This window comes from Entelurus aequoreus, linkage group LG24, assembly GCF_033978785.1.
Source record: "Entelurus aequoreus isolate RoL-2023_Sb linkage group LG24, RoL_Eaeq_v1.1, whole genome shotgun sequence".
NCBI lineage: Eukaryota > Metazoa > Chordata > Actinopteri > Syngnathiformes > Syngnathidae > Entelurus > Entelurus aequoreus.
The window spans coordinates 29,303,761-29,328,352 of record NC_084754.1 but is presented as its reverse complement, the minus strand read 5'-3'; the positions used below and the strand labels follow the sequence as shown (position 1 = coordinate 29,328,352).

Sequence of the window (24,592 nt, the reverse complement as noted above, 5' to 3'; positions counted from 1 at the left end):
AGAGGCCCATTTCCAGCAACTATCACTCCAGTGTTCTAATGGTACAATGTGTTTGCTCATTGGCTCAGAAGGCTAATTGATGATTAGAAAACCCTTGTGCAATCATGTTCACACATCTGAAAACAGTTTAGCTCGTTACAGAAGCTACAAAACTGACCTTCCTTTGAGCAGATTGAGTTTCTGGAGCATCACATTTGTGGGGTCAATTAAACGCTCAAAATGGCCAGAAAAAGAGAACCTTCATCTGAAACTCGACAGTCTATTCTTGTTCTTAGAAATGAAGGCTATTCCACAAAATTGTTTGGGTGACCCCAAACTTTTGAACGGTAGTGTATATAAAAGTAAACACCAGGTTTTTTACATTACTTGTTTTTTTTCATTCCACAAAGTAATTACTTTAATAACCATTCATGTGACATTCCATTTTGTTCATGTTTTATGGTGTATAATTAATTCCTATACGACCGATTTCTGCTCAAACTTTCAATGGATCTGTTCCGATACAGCATGTATGTATATGTACACACATTAGTACATGTAAAAGTGTGTACATAACTTAAAAAATACTTCTCTCGATGAAAATGTAAAAATAGAGATAAAGGCATCATGTAATAAAAAATCTGACACGCTGATACTATTAATGAACAAAAACACAAATATTTGTCTTTAAATATATAGATCTACAATCTCGAGCATTAGATATCACAAATTACATGATGGCGTGGCGTTCACACCCCAACACTGTTTTACCGAACATAATGAATTATTATGATTAATAATCTTCATTTCAATATTGATAAAAAATAATCATTATTATTATTTTGCCCATAATCGTGCAGTCCTAGGTGTAAGACTAGACTTCATAGGGACGGCGTGGCGAAGATGGTAGAGTGGCCGTGTCAGCAATCGGAGTGTTGCTGGTTACTGGGGTTCAATCCCCACCTTCTACCATCCTAGTCACATCCGTTGTGTTCTTGGGCAAGACACTTCACCCTTGCTCCTGATGGCTGCTGGTTAGCGCCTTGCATGGCAGCTCCCTCCATCAGTGTGTGAATGTGTGTGTGAATGGGTGAATGTGGAAATACTGTCAAAGCGCTTTGAGTACCTTGAAGGTAGAAAAGTGCTACACAAGTATAACCCATTTATCATTTATATATGAACACTATTTGTATCCATATGAACAAAAACTGCAGTTACGTCTTATGTCAAAAGGGTGCCATAATGCGAAATTTTCAAATGTATTTGTATTTAATTATTTTGATTCTGCCATATTACTTTGTTTATAATGCTCGTGTTGATTTCATATGCACATTCAACTTTCGACTTCAGGTATATATATACATTTTGAATGTGCTGTTTGTGTTTTTTTGTGAATAAAACTTGGTTAAAGGTATTCAGTTTAAGTAGTTTTAGAAAATTTGGGGCACATTTAAAATTACGGTGAAAATAATGATAACCATGATAATTTTGGTTACAATAACTGTTATAATACATTTTCATACCGTGACATCCCTATAATTGACAATTGTAACATAATTGTTTCGTCAAATAAATTGATAAAAACACCCCGACTGTTCTGTTTTCTTAAATTACTTTCAAATTCATGTAAAATTACAGTACTTATCTTTCATTAAATATGTAGCTTGTTATATAAAAGTCTATGTCCATACTAACAATCTAACACAGTGGTGTCAAACTCAAATACAGAGTGGGCCAAAATTTAAAACTGAACAAAGCCGCAGGCCAAGGTTGAAAAAATTAACCTTTTAATAGGGACCCAAACAAGTTTTGCATTGAATATTGAACAAGCAAGGCTTATATAACTTTATGGTGACATGCAAACTCGAGTTTCAAATAATAATAATAATAATTAAAAAATATCAATGGCATATCAAATACAATTTAAATAAAAATAGAATGCCTCTTTTCTATTTGCAGCCTTCTGAGGTAAATATCAACATTAACTTTTTCCACAGGCTAATAAATTTGAAAATAAAATAACAATGAATAAAAAAACCATTCAGGACTTTAAACTGCTCAGTTTGCAACACACTGATCTAATCTGATGGGCCCAAGCCAGATACCTGGCATCTTTTCTTGGATGCTAGTTCATTAATGTCGGGGCTCAGGCTTTGAGCTGAGGCAACCTTCATTATCGAACGAAGGTGTTCATCAGACATTATATCTCGTAGTCCACCCGGACCACAGTCTTGGGGGCGTGCCTCAAATGCACTGCTTTTAACGTACTCTATGAGCTATCGTCACGTCCGCTTTTCATCCATTCTAATATCGTTCGGACCCAGTCACAAGATATGTGCAGCTTCTGTACGCACACACAAGTGAATGCAACGCATACTTCATCAACAGCGATACAGGTTACACTGAGGGTGCCAGTATAAAAAACTTTAACACTGTTAGAAATATATGCCACACTGTGAATCCACACCAAACAAGAATGACAAACACATTTCGGGAGAACATCCGCACCATAACACAACATAAACACAACATAAACACAACAGAACAAATACCCAGAAACCATTGCAGCACTAACTCTTCCGGGACGCTACAAAATACACCCCCGCTACCACCAAACCTTCCCCCCCACACACACACACCTTGTAGCGTCCCGGAAGAGTTAGTGCTGCAAGGGGTTCTGGGTATTTGTTCTGTTGTGTTTATGTTGTGCTACGGTGCGGATGTTCTCACGAAATGTGTTTGTCATTCTTGTTTGGTGTGGATTCACAGTGTGGCGTATATTTCTAACAGTGTTAAAGTTTTTTATTCGGCTACCCTCAGTGTAACCTGTATCGCTGTTGATGAAGTATGCGTTGCATTCAATTGTGTGTGCGTGCAGAATCCGCACGTATAATGTGACTGGCACTCGTTGGACTGGCTGAAAAGCAGACGTGACGATTTTCGGGAGGGGTGCTGAAGTTTGGAAGACTCCCGGGAGGGTTGGCAAGCATTAGAATTAGCGGTGAATGCGGTCTTACCGCGGTACTGCCTCAATATATAATCGGCGGGCCAGCTTTAGTGTTAATTTGATATCGCCTCAAGGGCCAAGTGAAATTACACGGTTTGATACCCATGCTGTAGAATAAAGTTATTTTTCTGCAAAACTGCTTGCATCGTCACTTTATTAAAGGTGGTTGATCTTAACAATTCAGAAAAAATCTGTAAAATAATGGTATTTTTCTGTGGAACTGCCAGCATTGTCACTTCATTGAAGGTGTTTGATCGCAATAATTTGGAAAAACTCTGTAGAATAAAGGTATTTTTCTGCAGAACTGTTTGCATCGTCACTTTATTAAAGGTGGTTGATCTTAATAATTTAGTAAAAATCTGTCAAATTACGATATTTTTCCGCAAAACGTTTCATGAAAATTTCTGTAAATATAATGTTTTTGATCATTATTTGGTTTACAATGTTTTACTTTAATTGTATGGTTTTTGTTTGGCAGCCATAGCTGCCAGTAGATGACCGTTTTTTTACAGAATTTTTTTTTTACAGTGTAGTAGCATCAGGGTCTGGAAGGACGTCAGGTGTTCGGTGAATTTAGGTCAGGCAGCTCTCAAAATGCCGAGTAAGGAACGAATCTAAAAAAGAAAACACGAACAATTAAAGACTGTTGGGAAAAAATTTAGCAAGCTACACAACTTATTTAGGTAGGTTTATTTCATAGTTAAAATGTAGTACTAAATTAGTCGGTCGTTTGCCCTCCAAACTCAGCAGTTCTAGACCTGTCAATGTTGTTTATGTGCTGTATTATGAACGTTTATTTTGATTCCTGGCTATCAACGACCACGTGTGTAACTCACATGGATGTGTTTACTTTTTTGTAAACGTTGAACATATGTCGCTGATAATGGAATGAAAATTACATGAAGTTTTATATATTCATTTATACACAACTTTACTACTAGTTAGGTCATACACTATATGCTACAGTCTATTTCAATTTATAGACATTTGATTATTTGTATAACATATACGTGTGTGTGTGTGTGTGCGTGTGTGTGTGTGTGTGTGTGTGTGTGTGTGTGTGTGTGTGTGTGTGTGTGTGTGTGTGTGTGTGTGTGTGTGTGTGTGTGTGTGTGTGTGTGTGTGTGTGTGTGTGTGTGTGTGTGGATATATATATATATATATATATATATATATATTTATTTTGTGGGAAAGGAGGATAACAACGGGGCACATGCAGGTAGGCCGGAGTAAGAGGTCACTATGTCCATTTTTTGGTCCATATGGATAAAAATAGTGTTCATATATGAAGTCTAGTCTTACACCTAGGACTGCATGATTATGGGCAAAATAATACAAACCCCGTTTCCATATGAGTTGGGACATTGTGTTAGATGTAAATATAAACGGAATACAATGATTTGCAAATCATTTTCAAGCCATATTCAGTTGAATATGCTACAAAGACAACATATTTGATGTTCAAACTGATAAACATTTTTTTTTTTTTTGCAAATAATCATTAACTTTAAAATTTGATGCCAGCAACACGTGACAAAGAAGTTGGGAAAGGTGGCAATAAATACTGATAAAGTTGAGGAATGCTCATCAAACACTTATTTGGAACATCCCACAGGTGAACAGGCAAATTGGGAACAGGTGGGTGCCATGATTGGGTATAAAAGTAGATTCCATTAAATGCTCAGTCATTCACAAATAAGGATGGGGCGAGGGTCACCACTTTGTCAACAAATGCGTGAGCAAATTATTGAACAGTTTAAGAAAAATCTTTCTCAACCAGCTATTGCAAGGAATTTAGGGATTTCACCATCTACGGTCCGTAATATCATCAAAGGCTTCAGAGAATCTGGAGAAATCACTGCACGTAAACAGCTCAGCCCGTGACCTTTGGTCCCTCAGGCGGTACTGCATCAAAAACCGACATCAGTGTGTAAAGGATATCACCACATGGGCTCAGGAACACTTCAGAAAACCGCTGTAAGTAACTACAGTTTGTCGCTACATCTGTAAGTGCAAGTTAAAACTCTACTATGCAAAGCGAAAGCCATTTATCAACAACACCCAGAAATGCCGCCGGCTTCGCTGGGCCCGAGCTCATCCAAGATGGACTGATGAAAAGTGTTCTGTGGTCTGACGAGTCCACATTTCCAAATTGTTTTTGGAAACTGTGGACGTCATGTCCTCCAGAACAAAGAGGAAAAGAACCATCCGGATTGTTCTAGGCGCAAAGTGTAAAAGCCAGCATCTGTGATGGTATGGGGGTGTATTAGTGCCCAAGACATGGGTAACTTACACATCTGTGAAGGCACCATTAATGCTGAAAGGTACATACAGGTTTAAGAGCAACCTATGTTGCCATCCAATCAACGTTATCATGGACGCCCCTGCTTATTTCAGCAAGACAATGCCAAGCCACGTGTTACAACAGCGTGGCTTCATAGTAAAAGAGTGCGGGTACTAGACTGGCCTGCCTGTAGTCCAGACCTGTCTCCCTTTGAAAATGTGTGGCGCATTATGAAGCCTAAAATACCACAACGGAGACCCCAGACTGTTGAACAACTTAAGCAAGAATGGGAAAGAATTCCACCTGAAAAGCTTCAAAAATTGGTCTCCTCAGTTTCCTAACGTTTACTGAGTGTAGTTAAAAGGAAAGGCCATGTAACACAGTGGTAAAAATGCCCCTGTGCCAACTTGTTTGCCCTGTGTTGCTGCCATTAAATTCTAAGTTAATGATTATTTACAAAAAAAAAAAATGTTCCTCAGTTCGAACATTAAATATCTTGTCTTTGCAGTCTATTCAATTGAATATAAGTTGAAAAGGATTTGCAAATCACTGTATTCTGTTTTTATTTACCATTTACACAACGTGCCAACATCACTGGTTTTGGGTTTTGTATATCCTTGGCCTCGTGTGAGTCCGCCACCAGTGTTGTGGAAGTGTTTCAATAATGTTTGTCCATCCTCACCTTTCCACAGTGAAGGCGGTGATGGAGCAGGACGACACATTGATGCCCAGGTATTGCAAGTAGGTGATTCCCAAGCAACCGGCGTGTCCAAACACCCAGGTGCCCGTGAGACTGTCTGAGATGTTGGGAAGTCCCGCTGCGACTAACACTGTAAGGTCAGCTATGGCCAGGCTCACCAGGTAACAGTTTGTAGGTGTCCTCATGTGGCGTGTAGTCAGGACAACGAGAACCACCATGACGTTTCCCACAATGCCAACACCACACACTAGCATTACCAAAAACACAGACACCGTCTTGTACTCCAGGGAATGGAAAATGGGAATAGTGGGGCTGAGGGAAATGTTGGTTGGGATGTCAACTCTTGAGCTCACGTTGTCAGTCATGCCTAATAAATAGCTGTCCCGTTTCGCTCTCCAATTGTGAGTTAATCCAAGGCTAGAATCATTTGATTAAAATAAATTGACGAGGGACATGCTCCTTCCCCTACATCATTAGCTTTCAATCTCAGTTCATGTCAGTTGGTTTACACAAGTTGCGTTCTATTCATTAGAAGAAAATTCTTAATCTGCTTTAGCCTGCCATTGTCGGGTTTTTGAAAGAAAAAAAAACTAGCAGCCACTGCACTTTTGCACTCTTTTGCATTTCCTTCTATGTGTTTTCCTCACTCTATTGTTTGAAACTTAAGTAGAAGCAACAGAATAAGAAAATAGTAACAAATATGACTTTGCAGGTGATTGTCTCTGGATTTGTGAACACCCACACGCTCCTAATCAGCCACCTACAAATAGAGAGAAAACAGAAGAAAAAGGACAAAGTGTCCCGTAAGTATCGTTTGTCACCAGAGGGAACAAAGGTGTTAACAGAATTGACAAACCTCAGTGTTGGTTGAACAGATAAAGATGAGTAATTTCAAAAGTGTCAATTAGAAAGGACCTTGAGATTAAAGTCAGTTATAAATGGTGACAAGAGTTTGAGGTAAGTAAACGTTTCCATTTATTTAAACCTATAGAATTTATGGACCTGTAATGATTCCAATCTACATTGAACACACTTCCTTGTGGTGTAAAAAATGGATATGCTTTGGTGTAAATTGTGCGTGAATGTTGCTCCAAAGTCACATATATAACCTTTTTTTTTTAGTCTGTCTGCAAGATGTTCGTTTGTGGTGGTGTTACCCGATTGCGATTAAAACCGTCCACCCCTATCCTGTAATATATGTCATGAAGACACTTGTTTTTTCACTCAGGGTCGAAAATAGACTTCATGAACAATATAGAGTCACTGGCAGTGTTGGGTTAGTTACTGAAAAACCAGTAACTAGTTACAGTTACTAGTTACTTTTTTTCAAAAGTAACTCAGTTGCTAACTCAGTTACTTACACCAAAAAGTAATGCGTTACTGTGAAAAGTAACTATTTAGTTACTTCTTTTTTTCTTCTTTTTTTTTAAGGCTCTGATTAATGCCCTTTTAGCCTTCATTTCAGTACTGTTATTGCACTGGAGAATAATACAATCTGTTGATCAACTTGACATGCATTTGCGTCACTGAACTGTGCTAAGCAATGTGGTCTACATACAACACACAAAGACAAAGATATGTTTCAAAGGCCAATTTTTTTCTGGCCAGAACAAATTGACAAAACTATTTTAAATAGCTGCAACATAACATACATAAGTAACAAACAGCACAATAACAGCATAGCTGTAAACCAAGGAAGACACACACTACACTATTTTTTCCTCAAGGAATTCTGACACAAAATCATGTCTGAAGCCCAGAACACTCTACACATGTCCCCAGTTTTAGTTTAGAGATAAAGAAAGATTGGCCTGGCCCACTAGCATCCCTCTTTATGTTTGTGAACTTTATAGTCTATACATTTAGAGTGATGTGATAATCAAACACTCTAGAAATCTAGAATGAAAGAGTATATAAGAGAATTGACAGGAATGTTTCCTCTCAGGTGCGCGCCTGTGCAATTGCGCACTGCTCAAGCGTCCTCTGCGCACGGCAAATCTATGCCACGCACAAAATCAAATAAAAAAATAAGTGCATAACAATTTTCGACACACGGACACGACATAGAAAACAGTTTTTATCATCATTGTTCAAATATTGTAACGTCTGTCGAGACGCTTTGAGGACATGAATTCCATCCATCACTTTACTGAGCAAAACTCTTTACTGTCGGCCATAAACACATCACCAAAACATTAGTAAAACAAATTATATCTAGCAAAAGTGGTCATTTTCTGCAGTACAACCCAGACCAAAAGCAACTTTGTTATATCAACAGCAGCCACTCGCTCCTTCTCACTTGCGCCAACACATGCACATATGCAGGGCCGGCCCGTGGCATAGGCCGTATAGGCAAATGCTAAGGGCGCCGTCCATCAGGGGGCGCCACGCCAGTGCCACAAATGTTGGAGGAGAAAAAAAAAAAAGTTGGTACTATTATTTTTAAATACAAAAAATAATCCCACGTTAATTAAAATGCAAAGTAAAGCCTATTTAATAGAAATATTATTTGTTACAACATTACGCGAGATGTAAGCAGGGGATCATGTGTACATTCCTGCAACTTCCTGTTTGTAAAACATATATTTTTATTAGTATTTATTTAATATACTAACAGCATTTAATGATTAATATTTATAAATTAAGATTCCTAATAAATGACACTAGAATAAGCACACATTTGATTTGTAAATCATAGTGTAACGACCTGGAATGACACTTTTTGTGTGGTGTTGGAGTTGTCCCACTTTTTGTGTGGCTGTAAACGCATCACTGGCTAAGTGCCATATGTGCATGTGTTGGCGCAAGTGAGAAAGAGCGAGCGGCTGCTGTTGATACAACAAAGTTGCTTTTGGTCCGGTTTATACTGCAGAAAATGACCACTTTTGCTAGATATCATTTTTTTACTAATGTTTTGGTGATGTGTTTATGGCCGACAATAAAGAGTTTTGCTCAGTAAAGTGATGGATGGAATTCATGTCCTCAAAGCGTCTCGACAGACGTTACAATATTTGAACAATGATGACGAAAACTGTTTTCTCTGTCGTGTCCGTGTGTCGAAAATTGTTATGCACTTATTTTTTTATTTGATTTTGTGCGTGGCATAGATTTGCCGTGCGCAGAGGACGCTTGAGCAGTGCGCAATTGCACAGGCGCACCTTAGAGGGAACGTTGCTGTCAATTCTCTTATATACTCTTTCATTCTAGACTTCTAGAGTGTTTGATTATCACATCACTCTAAATGTATAGACTATAAAGTTCACAAACATAAAGAGGGATGCTAGTGGGCCAGGCCAATCTTTCCTTATCTCTAAACTAAAACTGGGGAAATGTGTAGAGTGTTCTGGGCTTCAGACATGATTTTGTGTCAGAATTCCTTGAGGAAAAAATGCATGGTTAGGCTTTGTGTATGTAGTGTGTGCCTTTCTTGCTTTTCAGCTATGCTGTTATTATGCTGTTTGTTACTTATGTATGTTATGTTGCAGCTATTTAAAATAGTTTTGTCAATTTGTTCTGGCCAAAAACAAATTGGCCCTTTGAAACATATCTTTGTCTTTGTGTGTTGTATGTAGAGCACATTGCTTAGCAGAGTTTAGTGATGCAAATGCATGCCAAGTTGATCAACACATTGTATTATTCTGCAGTGCAATAACAGTACTGAAATGAAGGCTAAAGGGGCATTAATGGGAGCTTTAAAAAAAAAAAGAAGAAGTAACTAAATAGTTAGTTTTCACAGTAACGCATTACTTTTTGGTGTAAGTAACTGAGTTAGTAACTGACTTACTTTTAAAATGAAGTAACTAGTAACTGTAACTAGTTACTGTTTTTCAGTAACTAACCCAACACTGGTAATAGTAACCTGGCTTTTTAGCATTAAGCTAATGTTACATGATTCGGCAATTGCTAATCAATAAATAGCTAGTTCTGTTTTAACGTCGGGTTAATATTGTGGAGGGGGCTAAATTGTTATGGAAAATAATCATGTAACGTTAGGTAATTACAGTACTCCCACGGTCCCAGCTTACATTCCTCAGAGACATTTGTACTAGATCTTTTAAGCAGGTGTTTTTTGTTTACATTGTTATTGCCTTCTGGTTAGCTAATGTTTGCCCTGCAGGTAATAGTCACTTTTCCACCCCTTTATATATTAGGTATAGTTGTAAGCCTAGTTGTTAAAGTGCACATCATTAATGTTAATTAAGCAATATCACATGAGAGGGAATGCTGTTTTTTAATTTGAGCACTGCTGTGATTCGGTTAAAGATAATAATAACATAACATTCTCATATAATATATTATAATGTTACTTTGCATTCTGCTATTCAGCATTTCACTGTAATGATGACAATAAATTGTTAGATATTAATTTTTTATTTTTTGTATTCATTTATTTATTCATATTTTTTTTTATCTTGTTAACTATTCTGATTGTTAATTTGCTTTCTTTAAGTAAAAAAAAAAGGTCAAAGACAAAGCTATTCGGTTTCTTGTGAGTATATACACTTCACTGCCGATGTGGGGGGGCGCCACCTAAAATCTTGCCTAGGGCGCCAGATTGGTTAGGGCCGGGCCTGCACATATGGCACTTAGCCAGTGATGCGTTTACCGCCACACAAAAAGTGGGACAACTCCAACACCACACATAAAGTGTCATTCCAGGTCGTTACTCTATGATTTACCAATCAAATGTGTGCTTATTCTAGTGTCATTTATTAGGAATCTTAATTTATAAATATTAATCTTGAAATGCTGTTAGTATATTAAATAAATACAAATAAAAATATATTTTTTACAAACAGGAAGTTGCAGGAATGTACACATGATCTCCTACTTACATCTCATTGTGCAACATGTGAATGTTTTAATGGGAACTAAATGCAATGTCTGAAAGGGGTACAAATTATTTCCAAAGCAGGACCTCCACCCAGACAAACAATACAAGTACACAGTTCATGAAAAACAATATTTGTTGTTATTGTCATTGTAAGTGGGCCTAAACACTTATATTAGAAATGGAAATGACTGCTGTCATTTGATTATAATAATAAGAGAATGTTGTCTGTCTATCTGTGTTGGCCCTGCGATGAGGTGGGGACTTGTCCAGGGTGTACCCCGCCTTCCGCCCGAATGCAGCTGAGATAGGCTCCAGCGACCCCGAAAGGGACAAGCGGTAGAAAATGGATGGATGGATGGAGATTGAACTTGTTATTTAGTTAGGTTTGGGACAGGTGTGCTGCTGGTGTAGCCACAGTGTGCATGTCTGATGTCGCTCACATGGGCTCCACTGAATGCTCACGGACTTTTTGCGTTTGCTCACACATGAAAAATTAGAGGGAACATTGATTGACAGAGTGTGTACCTTCAGTGCTGAATGATGAGCAGAGGCATCCTTAAGTGGTGGAGGGAAAGTGGCATCGGAGTCTCTGTCTCTCTTTACTAGCTACGTCGAAGCATGTTGCTTATGTAGCTTGTTTCAGCATATTTTAATTGCTGTTTTGCGCAGTAGATGGGATCTTTGATCCAAAGCACAATTTACATTTAACTAAAATGTTATTTTCTTTGTGCTCGACAAAAGAAAAGTAGTGAAAATATCTCCATGTTTACAAACTCGACTTCTGGCTCCGCCATGATCAGACACCCTCTCCTCCCTCCCCACACCCAGACACACATGTCTCTCTTCTCCGGCTTGTGACACAAGAAGAATCAGAACATGACACTGCAGCGCTCCGATAAAACACACTTTATACTACATAAAAAGTAACGTAAAATAACGCAGTAACGCATCATGTAGTAACGGTAACTGAGTTACTGAATATAAAAAATAACGCGTTAGATTACTAGTTACCGCCGAAACTAACGGCGTTACAGTAACGCGTTACTTTGTAACGCGTTAGTCCCAACACTGGTCACCGGTCACAACTGCAGGAATTTGCGATGTTGCGATCACGCAAATTCAACCCATCTACGTGAATTTAGTGAGGCCTCGCAAGTTTTTCCAAAGACCCCAACTTATCTGCACATTTTGGCCAATCAGCTTAATTTTCGCCAGTCGAATTTGTCTCTGAACAGAGCTAAACATGAACATCAACTGTCTAATCCTCGAGTCCCTAAACGTTTTATATATATATATATATATATATATATATATATATATATATATATATATATATATATATATATATATATATATATATATATATATATATATATATATATATATATATATATATATATATATATACATATATATATATATATATATATATATATATATATGTATATATATATATATATATATATATATATATATATATATATATATATATATATATATATATATATATATATATATATATATATATATATATATATATATATATATATATATATATATATATATATATATATATATATATATATATATACATACAGGCACGATCAAAAGTTTACATACACTTGTAAAGAACATAATGTCATGGCTGTCTTGAGTTTCCAAAAATTTCTACAACTCTTATTTTTTAGTGATACAGGGATTGGAGCACATACTTGTTGGTCACAAAAAACATTCATGAAGTTTGGTTCTTTTATTAATTTTTTATGGGTCTACTGAAAATGTGACCAAATCTGCAGGGTCAAAAGTAGTCGGACTTTCCGAGTTCCTAGTCGGAAATTTTAATTGGAGCGCCCCCGGAGGTTGGATTTTCTACTCGAAAAGTCGTAGAGTCCTCGCCATCCCCAAGTTGGCTTCAAAGATGGCTGCTCTGAATGTGAACAGTAATATAAGCTTCTATAACATCCAATATTAGCACTTCTGACTATTTTCATGTTGCACTAAATCAGCCATATACAATGTGGGACATTTGTATATAGTAATGTTACTGTATTGTAATTTTTAAAAATGTTAATGTGTTTTATACATTCTACATCGCTAGCAATGGTGTCTGTTTCCTCTTCATCCACCGTGTTTGAAGGTTGCATAAGGCGCTTTTGGTAGCCATCCACAAGCTTCTGGCTGAATTTTTGACCACTCCTCTTGACAAAATTGGTGCAGTTCAGCTAAATTTGTTGGTTTTCTGACATGTACTTGTTTCTTCTGCATTGTCCACACATTTAAGTCAGTACTTTGGGAAGGCAATTCTAAAACCTCAATTGTAGCCTGATTTAGCCATTCCTTTACCACTTTTGACATGTGTTTTGGGTCATTGTCCTGTTGGAACACCCAACTGCGCCCAAGACATTTTTGTTTCATCTGACATCACATGGACAAAGATGAGACCTTCTGGAGAAAAGTACTGGGGTCAGATGAAACAAAAATTGAGCTGTTTGGCCACAATACCCAGCAATATGTTTGGAGGAGAAAAGGTGAGGCCTTTAATCCCAGGAACACCATACCTACCGTCAAGCATGGTGGTGGTAGTATTATGCTCTGGGCCTGTTTTGCTGCCAATGGAACTGGTGCTTTACAGAGAGTAAATGGGACAATGAAAAAGGAGGATTACCTCCAAATTCTTCATGACAACCTAAAATCATCAGCCTGGAGGTTGGGTCTTGGGCGCAGTTGGGTGTTCCAACAGGACAATGACCCCAAACACACGTTAAAATGGGGAAAGGAATGGCTAAATCAGGCTAGAATGAAGGTTTTAGAATGGCCTTCCCAAAGTCCTGACTTAAATGTGTGGACAATGCTGAAGAAACAAGTACAAGTCAGAAAACCAACACATTTAGCTGAACTGCCCCAATTTTTTCAAGAGGAGTGGTCAAAAATTCAACCAGAAGCTTGTGGATGTCTACCAAAAGCGCCTTATTGCCGTGAAACTTGCCAAGGGACATGTAACCAAATATTAACATTGCTGTATGTATACTTTTGACCCAGCACATTTGGTCACATTTTCAGTAGACCCATAATAAATTCATAAAAGAACCAAACTTCATGAATGTTTTTTGTGACCAACAAGTATGTGCTCCAATCACTCTTTCACAAAAAAATAAGAGTTGTAGAAATTATTGGAAACTCAAGACAGCCATGACATTATGTTCTTTACAAGTGTATGTAAACTTTTGACCACGACTGTATGTATATATTTATTTAACCTTTATTTATTCAGGGTAAGACAATTAAAAATATATTTTAATTTGCAATGCCGACCGAGCAAATAGGCAGCATTTACATGACAGAGATGTAGATGTGTGATTATAACCTCTGATCGTTTCAAATTTACCAACAAAAATTAGCGCTATACATCGCTCTCAACAGTCCCAAGGCTCATCTCCCAGACAGAGCACGAGCACATATTGGATGTTCCCTCCAGAGGGCTGCCTCTAATAAATTGAGGTGCACAAAGTAATTTACCTCAAATATTCCACCATTACGAAGGCTGCATCAGTGTTAGACACAAACAAATAAAGCAAACATTCTGCATCGTTCTATCTCCTTGCAATGACATTCCTATGTACTTAAATGTTATTCTCATCAGAAATTCCATCTGATGTATTTTCCTCGCTAGTTATCCATCATTCCATTATGTGTGCTACTTTCCTTGAGCTGGGTAGCCACGAAATGGAGCCTAAACCAGCTGACTCGGCGTGAGAGGCAAAATACCGCCTGGACAGACAGCCAGTCAATCACAGGGCTGATAAATGGACAGAAAAACATGTGGGCCCATACTTATGAACAATTTAAAGGTTTTAATGAAGATAATTGATGGGCAAATTGCTGCAGAATGTAATTAGCATATTTGCCTTAAGGCTTCTCTGTGTGGAATTGGTATGTTCTCACTACTCTTAGGACTCTAGGACGAATCTTCCCACAGTAAAAGAAAAACATGCGTGATCAGGTAATGAAAGGTCTAACTTGGCCTTAAAAGTATGGGTAACCACCTCTAGTCAGCTGGATAGGCTTTAGGTCACCGACTATAGTGGCCATAAACAGTCAGCTTATACAGCTGGGGTGCACAAAGTGCGCCACGGGGGCCATCTGTGGCCTGTGACTCCTTTGTCATTGGCCCTAGGCACATTACAAAAAAACAAAAAAAGAACACCAGCAAAAATTGGGAAAACAGCAAGAAGCACATTGACAAAAAACAAAGCTTTGTCTTTAAAAAAACTAAAATTTGAATTTTAGTTCTAAATATAAATTATAATATAAATTATATATAAATATGAAAATATATATATATATATATATATATATATATATATATATATATATATATATATATATATATATATATATATATATATATATAAACTGTATATATATATATATATACATATATATATATATATATATATATATATATATATATATATATATATATATATATATATATATATATATATATATATATATATATATATATATATATATATATATATATATATATATATATATAGGGTTGTACGTTATACTGGTACTAGTATAGTATTGCGGTACTAATGAATCAAAAACGGTACTGTATACTCTGTTTGAAAAATACCGGTTCGCCATATATTTTTTTACAGGCATGACGGCGCGTCGTCGTCGCGTCGTGACATTGCTGGTTTACGAGCAGAGGAGCATGTTCGGCAGCGCACAATCACAGAGTACTTACAAGCAGACAATGTGTGTAGACAGAAAAGGGAGAATGGACGCATTTTGCCTTAAAAACCAACGAAAGAATGAATGAATGAAATAAGTTTATTTCGGTCATATAATCAACCATCAACCATTTTGTGTGACCAGTTTAACAGTACAGATTATACATATTTAACAATCATACACATTTACACACAAAAAGAAAAGAAAAAAAAAAGAATGACCGAAAAAGGCATAGGCTGAAGCCAAAGCTTATATTTGCCTATCCTATACATTCACTGAAAATTAGATTGCCTGGAACAATAACGTTAAAAAAATCAATGGGATGAAAGTAATTGTTGCTATATTTTATAATTTTCTATTATTTCACCTTTCAAGGTTTTCTTAAACCTTAACAAAGAACTACATGTTTTCAGCTCATCACCGAGCTTCCACCGTTTAACTCCTAAAACTGAAATACATTTGTATTTTATATTTGTTCTTACTTTACATATTTCAAAAATCACTATCCCCGCAAATTATAGTTTTTTTCCTCTTAATTGAAATAACCTAAGAATACAAGCTGGAAGGCTGTTGTTCTTTAATCGAAACATAATTTCCATTGTTTTTAAAAACACAATATCTGAAAATGTTAACAAATTAGAACTTATAAATAATGCATTGATATGTTCATAGTAGCACGCTTTGTGTATTATTCTAATGACCCGTTTTTGAAGTTTAATTAGTTAATTAATTAGTAACGATAAAGGTGAAGTTATAACACTGAAACACCCACCGGAAGAGGTGCTTTAAGACATGGCTAGCTAGTTGGCGGCTACGTCCATCCGCAATCGGCAGTGTTTTAGCTACTTCTAAATCACTAATACTCGCCTCCATTGCAACAAATAAAGTAAGTTTCTTACAAGTATCATCCCTGTAGGATGAGGAATAGCTAAACATGCTTCTCTACACACTGTAGGAGGATACAAAAGCTCACCGGCGTCGCAATATAATAAATGCCATGGGTGGATCTACACCTGACATCCAATGTAATGATACCAAGTACAGGAGCGTATCTAGTCGATACTACTATGATTACATCTATCTTTTTTGGCATCACAACATCTTCTTTCGTTTTTTAAAAAATTATATTATGTTTATAAACTGAGGAAATATGTCCCTGGACACATGAAGACTTACAATATGACCAATGTGTGATCCTGTAACTACTTGGTATCGGATCGATACCTAAATTTGTGGTATCATCCAAAACTAATGTAAAGTATCAAACAACAGAAGAATAAGTGATTATTACATTTTAACAGAAGTGTAGATAGAACATGTTGAAACGGAAAATAACCAGATATTAACAGTAAATGAACAAGTAGATAAATAAGACATTTTTAGAGCTAGTCCTTTATAATTTTGACGAAATAATAGCATGGGGAATGACACAATATGTTACTGCATATGTCAGCAGACTAATTAGGAGCCTTTGTTTACTTACTTACTAATAAAAGACAAGTTGTCTCGTATGTTCACTATTTTATTTAAGGACAAAATGGTTCTTCAATTGCAATAAGAAACATATGTTTAATGTACCGTAAGATTTTTGTTAAAATAATGCCAATAATGCAATTTTTTGTGGTACCCTTTATTTAGAAAAAGTATCAAAAAGTATCGAAATACATTTTGGTACTGGTACCAAAATATTGGTATCGACACAACTCTAATATATATTTATATATATATATATATATATATATATATATATATATATATATATATATATATATATATATATATATATATATATATATATATATATATGTTATTGTTCCAGGCAATCTAATATATATATATATATATATATATATATATATATATATATATATATATATATATATATATATATATATATATATATATATATATATATATATGTATATATATATATGTATATATATATATATATATATATATATATATATATATATATATATATATATATATATATATATATATAGAGCCCTTTACCCAAGATCTACCCCTGCTTAAATTATATATATATATATATATATATATATATATATATATATATATATATATATATATATATATATATATATATATATATGTATATATATATATATATATATATATGTATATATATATGTATGTATATATATATATATATATATATATATATATATATATATATATATATATATATATATATATATATATATATATATATATATAATTTAAGCAGGGGTAGATCTTGGGTAAAGGGCTCTGCCACTAGTGGTATGCCAAAGAATCACTTAGTTAAATATTCAAACACAGTGTTACTGTTCCAATGTTCTGTAATGTTACAGTGGCCAAAAATATAAAACATCTGCCTTGTTTTTCATGTATATTTATTTAGGCCTACTACGCTATTGTGTTTTAACATTGATCATTATAATGGTACTGGAAGAACCAAGTGTTTTCTCAGGTGGTACCTGGTGAAACCACTGGTCTGGGCCACAAGGAAGTGTTTTAAATGTCAATTAAAATCTTCATATGTACCCTTTAAAATTAACTTTGCATTTGACATGCTTGAAATATATAATTTTGTGTCTTAAGGAATACACATAAAATTACAAATGTTTCCAGTGCTGTGTTATAAAGCAAGGTAAGGAAATAACAAATGTGTCAGGAGACTACGCTCCATCCAGACCCACACCTCCCGCCACCTGAACACTTTTTTCCCCTCGGCCATCAGTCAAATGAACAATAACTCCTAACAGTAGCTCCTTGAATTCCTTGAATTCCTTCTAAGTCTATCTGATAGCTCAGTTACAGCTCTTTTTATTACCAAATATGTGTTATATGTGTTTTATCTTGCACGATTGCACCAAGAAAAATTCCTAGTTTGTGAACCCGTTCTCAAACAATGGCAATAAAACTATTCTGATTCTGATTCTGATTACAAGCACGAGAATCAGATTGCATATTAAAAGCATCGGGGTCTGACATCAGAAATATCATTCTGGATGAATAACTTAAAAACTCTTTGCAGTATAGTGGAAGATGTAACAGCTGCAAAGACATGACCATCTCTACACGATGTAACGCACATAAGTTGGTCATGCTTACGGAGCTAAATAGTCTATGTCACCATGTTATTATTATATTTATTAGAGAGTGCCTGCTTTTGTTAGACGTTGCTGTTGTAGTCAAGACAAACAACAAAATAACCACAGCAGCTCAGTCAGATAAGAGCAGTGAAAGATCAAACTATGGGCCACATGGACAATTACACAGGGTGGCAGTCTCTAGAGCGGGGGTCAGCAACCCACGGCTCTTGAGCCGCATTTTTAAAAAAGGATTGAAAATGGAAAAAGATGGGGGAAATTTAAAAAAAATTGTTTTAGTATGTTTTTTTTTAGTACAAACATGACACAAACCTTCCCAATTGTTAGAAAGCCCACTGTTTAATATGTTTGATATGAGTATTTGGTGAACATCGTTTTGTCCAACCAATTTTGGCGGTTCTTGAACTCACCATAGTGTGGACTGTGACGCAACAGTTTGTTGACATGTAATATCTTCCACTCCTTCTTTGTCTAATTTTGTCCACCCAATGATTTATACTGTGTGTGGATGCACAAAGGTGAGCTTTGTTGATGTTATTGACTTGTTGGAGTGCTAATCAGGCTATTTAGGCTAGCTGTATGTACATATTGCATCATTATGCCTCATTTGTAGGTATATTTGAGCTCATTTAATTTCCTTTACTTTTATCCTCTTTGTATATAATTTAGTTTTGCATGTCTCATGACACATTATCTGTATATTATATTGGCTGCATTTCTGATAGTTGTTTGTGTGCCATGTTGTTCCAGACCACAGCAAATGTTACCTAGCTTGCCAAAAATTGTAATAGATCTATTAAAAGAAGACAGCCTGCCGTTTCCTTTAACTTGAACACACACATCTATACCTTTGGCCATTAAAAGCCAGTAATATCCAGGAGTTATCTCACCTTCTGAGTAGCCTCTGATTTACTAATGGTTTCTAATGTTGTAAAAATGTGTAGAATAAATATTACATTTCAACATTTCTGTCAACAAAGATTTGCTTCAGCCTGCGACACATAGTCATTTTGATAGTAGGCTATTATAGCTAATATAGACACTTACGTCATTTGTTGTCTTCATTATAACACTGATATAAGACTTTTAAAGTCATTTTGATAGTAGGCTATTATAGCTAATATAAACACTTACATCATGTGTTGTCTTCATTATAACACTTATATAAGACTTTTCATTTTTTTGCGGCTCCAGACACATTTGCTTTTTGTATTTTTGGTCCAATATGGCTCTTTCAACATTTTGGGTTTCCGACCCCTGCTCTCGGGGAAGCATTATTTCATCTATATCAGTGGTCCCCAACCACCGGCCGTGGACCGATTGGTACTGCGCCGCACAAGAAATTTAAAAAAAAAATATATATATATATATATATATATATATATATATATATATATATATATATATATATATATATATATATATATATATATATATATATATATATATATATTTTTTATTTTTATTTTATTTTTATTTTTTTTTTATTTATGTATTTATTTTTATTAAATCAACATAAAAAACACAATATATACATTATATATCAATATAGATCAATACAGTCTGCAGGGATACAGTCCGTAAGCACACATGATTGTATTTCTTTATGACTAAAAAAATCAAAAAATAAAAATAAAAATACCATACCCCCCCCCCCCCCCCCCCCTTCCCCAAATTTTCAAGCGTTGACCGGTCCGCAGCTACAAAAATGTTGGGGACCACTGATCTATATAGCCTAAATCAGTGGTTTTCTAACTTTTTTCACCCATTAGTACCACCTCAGAAAAACTTGGTACCACCCAAAAACCACCATAAGGACCGATATTAAAAAACAGTAGCGTAGTAGGCCTAAGTATTTCATTAAAAACAAGACAAAGGTTTTATGTATTATTTTAGGCCACCATACACAGTTTGAACGGTAACACTGTCTTTGCATATGGGAAAATAAAACACTGTGCTTTAATCAAGTGATTCTTTGGCATACCACTAGATAGAGCCTGCGTACAATAGTGGTACACGTACCACAGTTTGAGAATCCCTGTTCTAAATGTATGTTTCTTATATACTTTATTTCACGGCTTATTATGATCAAGGTCATGGGTGAGCTGGAGCTTACTTCAGCTGACTTTGAGCGAGAGCCTGGATCAGTCACCGGTCGATCGCAGATCACATAGAGACAAATAGGACTTCATTCACACTTACTGTTAGTCCCTAATTACCCCAACATGCATGCATGTATGTATTTTCCGTAAATGTATAATGAAGAAACCACCAGCATAAAGTGCACTTTATATTTGTAGTTGACTTACCAAAGAAAACATTTAAATTCCAGATTTTGTGTGAGTAATTTGTTCAATTCAAGAGTGTAAAAAAATGTTAATGTATGCACTCTTGTGCATACACGTCTTTTTGACAGTAAACTCAGCTCACAGACATCGACTATGGAAAATTGAGTAACATCCACAGTGTTGTATCTGCTCAATACAACACTGGCATGCAAACATGCACTCAGGACATTCAGACAGGGATTTTCCTATCAGGCATTTTTAAAAAGTTTTTTTAGATACCCATTTATTCAAAGACACTTGGCCCTCTAAATTAAACTAACAACTAAAATTACACCTTGAATAGGGTTGTACGGTATACCAGTATTAGTATAGTACCGCGATACTAATGAATCATATTCGGTACTATACCGCCTCTGAAAAGTACCGGTCCACCGCCCTGTCGTCGTCACGTCGTGTCATTGCTGGTTTACGAGCAGAGGAGCATGTTCGGCAGTGCACAATCACAGAGTACTTACAAGCAGACACAGTGTGTAGACAGAAAAGGGACAACGGACGCAATTTGGCTTAAAAACTAACGATAAAGGTGAAGTTATAACACTGAAACGTCCACCGGAAGAGGTGCTTTAAGACATGGCTAGCTAGCTAGTGACGAACGTCCATTCGCAATCGGCAGTAATTTTGCTTCTTCTAATTCTCTAATCCTCGCCTCCGTGGCGACAAATAAAGTAAGTTTCTTACAAGTATCATCCCTGCAGGACAAGGAATAGCTAAACATGCTTCACTACACACCGCAGCTCACCGGCGTCACAATGTAAACAAACGCCATTGGTGGATCTACACCTGACATCCACTGTAATGATATCAAGTACAGGAACGTATCTAGTTGATACTACTATGAGTACGTCTATATTTTTTGGCATTACAACATCTTTTGTTTTTTTTAATCTATATTATGTTTATAAACTCAGGAAATATGTCCCTGGACACATGAGGACTTTGAATATGACCAATGTGTGATCCTGTAACGGCTTGGTATCAGATTGATACCCAAATTTGTGATATCATCCAAAACTAATGTAAGGCATCCAAACAACAGAAGAATAAATGATTATTACATTTTAACAGAAGTGTAGATAGAACATGTTAGAAGAGAAAGTAAGCAGATATTAACAGTAAATGAACAAGTAGATTAATAATTCATTTTCTACCACTTGTCCTTAATAATTTTGACAAAATAATAGAATGCAAAATGACACAATATGTTACTGCATACGTCAGCAGACTAATTAGGAACCTTTGTTTGTTTATGTACTAATAACAGACAAGTTGTCTTGTATGTTCACTATTTTATTTAAGGACACAATTGCAATAAGAAACATATGTTTAATGTACTGTAAGATTTTTTGTTCAAATAAAGCCAATAATGCCATTTTTTGTGGCCCCCTTTATTTAGAAAAGTATCGAAAAGTACCGGAAAGTATCAAAATAATTTTGGCACCAGTACCGGTACCAAAATATTGGTATCGAGACAACACTAACCTAAATTACACTTAAAATGGTCATGACAGTGGATTTTGATGTCAATCACAAACTTCTGATATCCTGTATCACATAAGACAATCAGATGACCATTTTAGACATTTCATATGTGACCAGTCAGTTGACTTAACCAACCTGCACTTATTATATAACAGTAACAATATGTGTGGTGTAATAGTGTCAAGCTGCCCGTGTGCATCAAACCTCTTATGCTGTGTGAAAAAAGCAGATGTTTTACAGACTGTTAAAAAAAAAAAAAACTCTAAATTGCCGCACAAGAGTAGACTAAGTAAATCAATTAAACCACTCTGACTAGAACATGTATCCAGTTACTCTATTATTTTTTTCATGTATTTATTCATGCCATACAAAACAATGCATCAGGGTGAAAATATGCGGAACGTCTTTTTTTTTTCCTTCTTCTTTTTTTTTTACCAAATTGCAGAAAAAGTTATTTACCTTATGTGTCCCTGAAACGTGTCATTTTGATGCTGAATCCTTGTTAAGAGTGACATTGTCATTACAAAATCAAACTGTTCTTTCCCCACCTGTGTCTGGTCGATAAAGCGCTCCAATGCTGCACATTCTGCCGTCCACCTGCTGCAGAAACCGGCGTCCTGCTACGTCACCAGATCTGTCACGGCTCAAGAGAAGGAGGTGGGCGGATCAATGCAAATAGCAACGGTATCGATGACAATGACAGTATCAATATCTGATCGATCCCAGCATGATCATTTCGATATTTTTTCCGTTCCGTTCGTTTTTTGCCTCACAAATATATTAGTTGTTTTTTGTGATATTCATAATGTTACGTTGTCTTTTTTACTTTTTATTTTATTTTCAAAAGTCCTACAAAATGTTAATTCAGGGGTCCCCAAACTGCAAACCCGCGGGAAGTCCATCCATCCATCCATTTTCTACCGCTTGTCCCTTTTGGGGTCGCTGGGGGTGCTAGAGCCTATCTCAGCTGCATTCGGGCGGAAGGTCCCAAGTTTAAAAAAACTAAAAAAAAAAAAATATGTATATATATATATATATATATATATATATATATATATATATATATATATATATATATATATTTTATTTTTTATTTTTATTTTTTATTTTTTTTTAATTATTGTTTTAAATCTGTCCTTTCTAATCCATTTTCTACTGCTTGTTACACTCTGTGTCTCCTAGCCGCTCAGGCAAATCTTATTGTCTAAAAATGCATTTTCCCATCGATAACGTGACATCATCGCCCTCTGAATATATATATATATATATATATATATATATATATATATATATATATATATATATATATATATATATATATACAGTCGCGATCAAAAGTTTGCAAAAGCAAAAAAAAACAGGTCCAAAAGTCTGCCATGACTCACAGTTGCAAATAAAGAACATATTCGCTGTTGTTGACGGATATACCGTTCATTGCTACGCATGTTTTAATCATTTCACCCAGACAAGAAAGTTACGGTAAGACCAAAATACTGTATGTAGTACATGGTATAATGAATGTGCCTTTTACAACACTATATACAGTCGTGGTCAAAAGTTGACATACACTTGTAAATAACATAATGTCATGGCTGTCTTGAGTTTCCAATAATTTCTATAATTCTTATTTTTTTGTGATAGATTGATTGGACCACATACTTGTTGGTCACAAAAAACATTCATGAAGTTTGGTTCTTTTATGAATTTATTTTGGGTCTACTGAAAATGTGACCAAATCTGCTGGGTCAAAAGTATACATACAGCAATGTTAATATTTGGTTAGATGTCCCTTAGCAGGTTTAACTGCAATAAGGCACTTTTGGTAGCCATCCACAAGCTTCTGGCAAGCTTCTGGTTGAATGTTTGACCACTCCTCTTGACAAAATTGGTGCAGTTCAGCTAAATGTGTTGGTTTTCTGACATGGACTTGTTTCTTCAGCATTGTCCACACAGAACTTTCCTCCAGAATGTCTTATCTTTGTCCATGTGATGTCAGATGAAACAAAAATTGAGCTGTTTGGCCACAATACCCAGCATTATGTTTGGAGGAGAAAAGGTGAGGCCTTTAATCCCAGGAACACCATGCTTACCGTCAAGCATTG

The 24,592-nt window shown here is 35.6% G+C and overlaps 1 protein-coding gene across 3 annotated transcripts in view; it reads right to left on the bottom strand.

Annotated features, from left to right (window-relative positions):
- The window catches only part of trhr2 (thyrotropin releasing hormone receptor 2), a 153,127-nt gene extending 130,085 nt beyond the window's left edge, over positions 1-23,042 (bottom strand). For all 3 annotated transcript variants that reach the window (XM_062035303.1, XM_062035302.1, XM_062035305.1), the window contains exons 1-2: positions 22,950-23,042; positions 5,953-6,730 (exon numbers count right to left, since the gene is read on the bottom strand). In XM_062035303.1, the coding sequence (XP_061891287.1) occupies positions 5,953-6,335 (383 nt within the window). In that variant the 5' untranslated portion in view covers positions 6,336-6,730; positions 22,950-23,042. The remainder of the gene's footprint in view (positions 1-5,952; positions 6,731-22,949) is intronic.
- Positions 23,043-24,592: the final 1,550 nt, after the last annotated feature.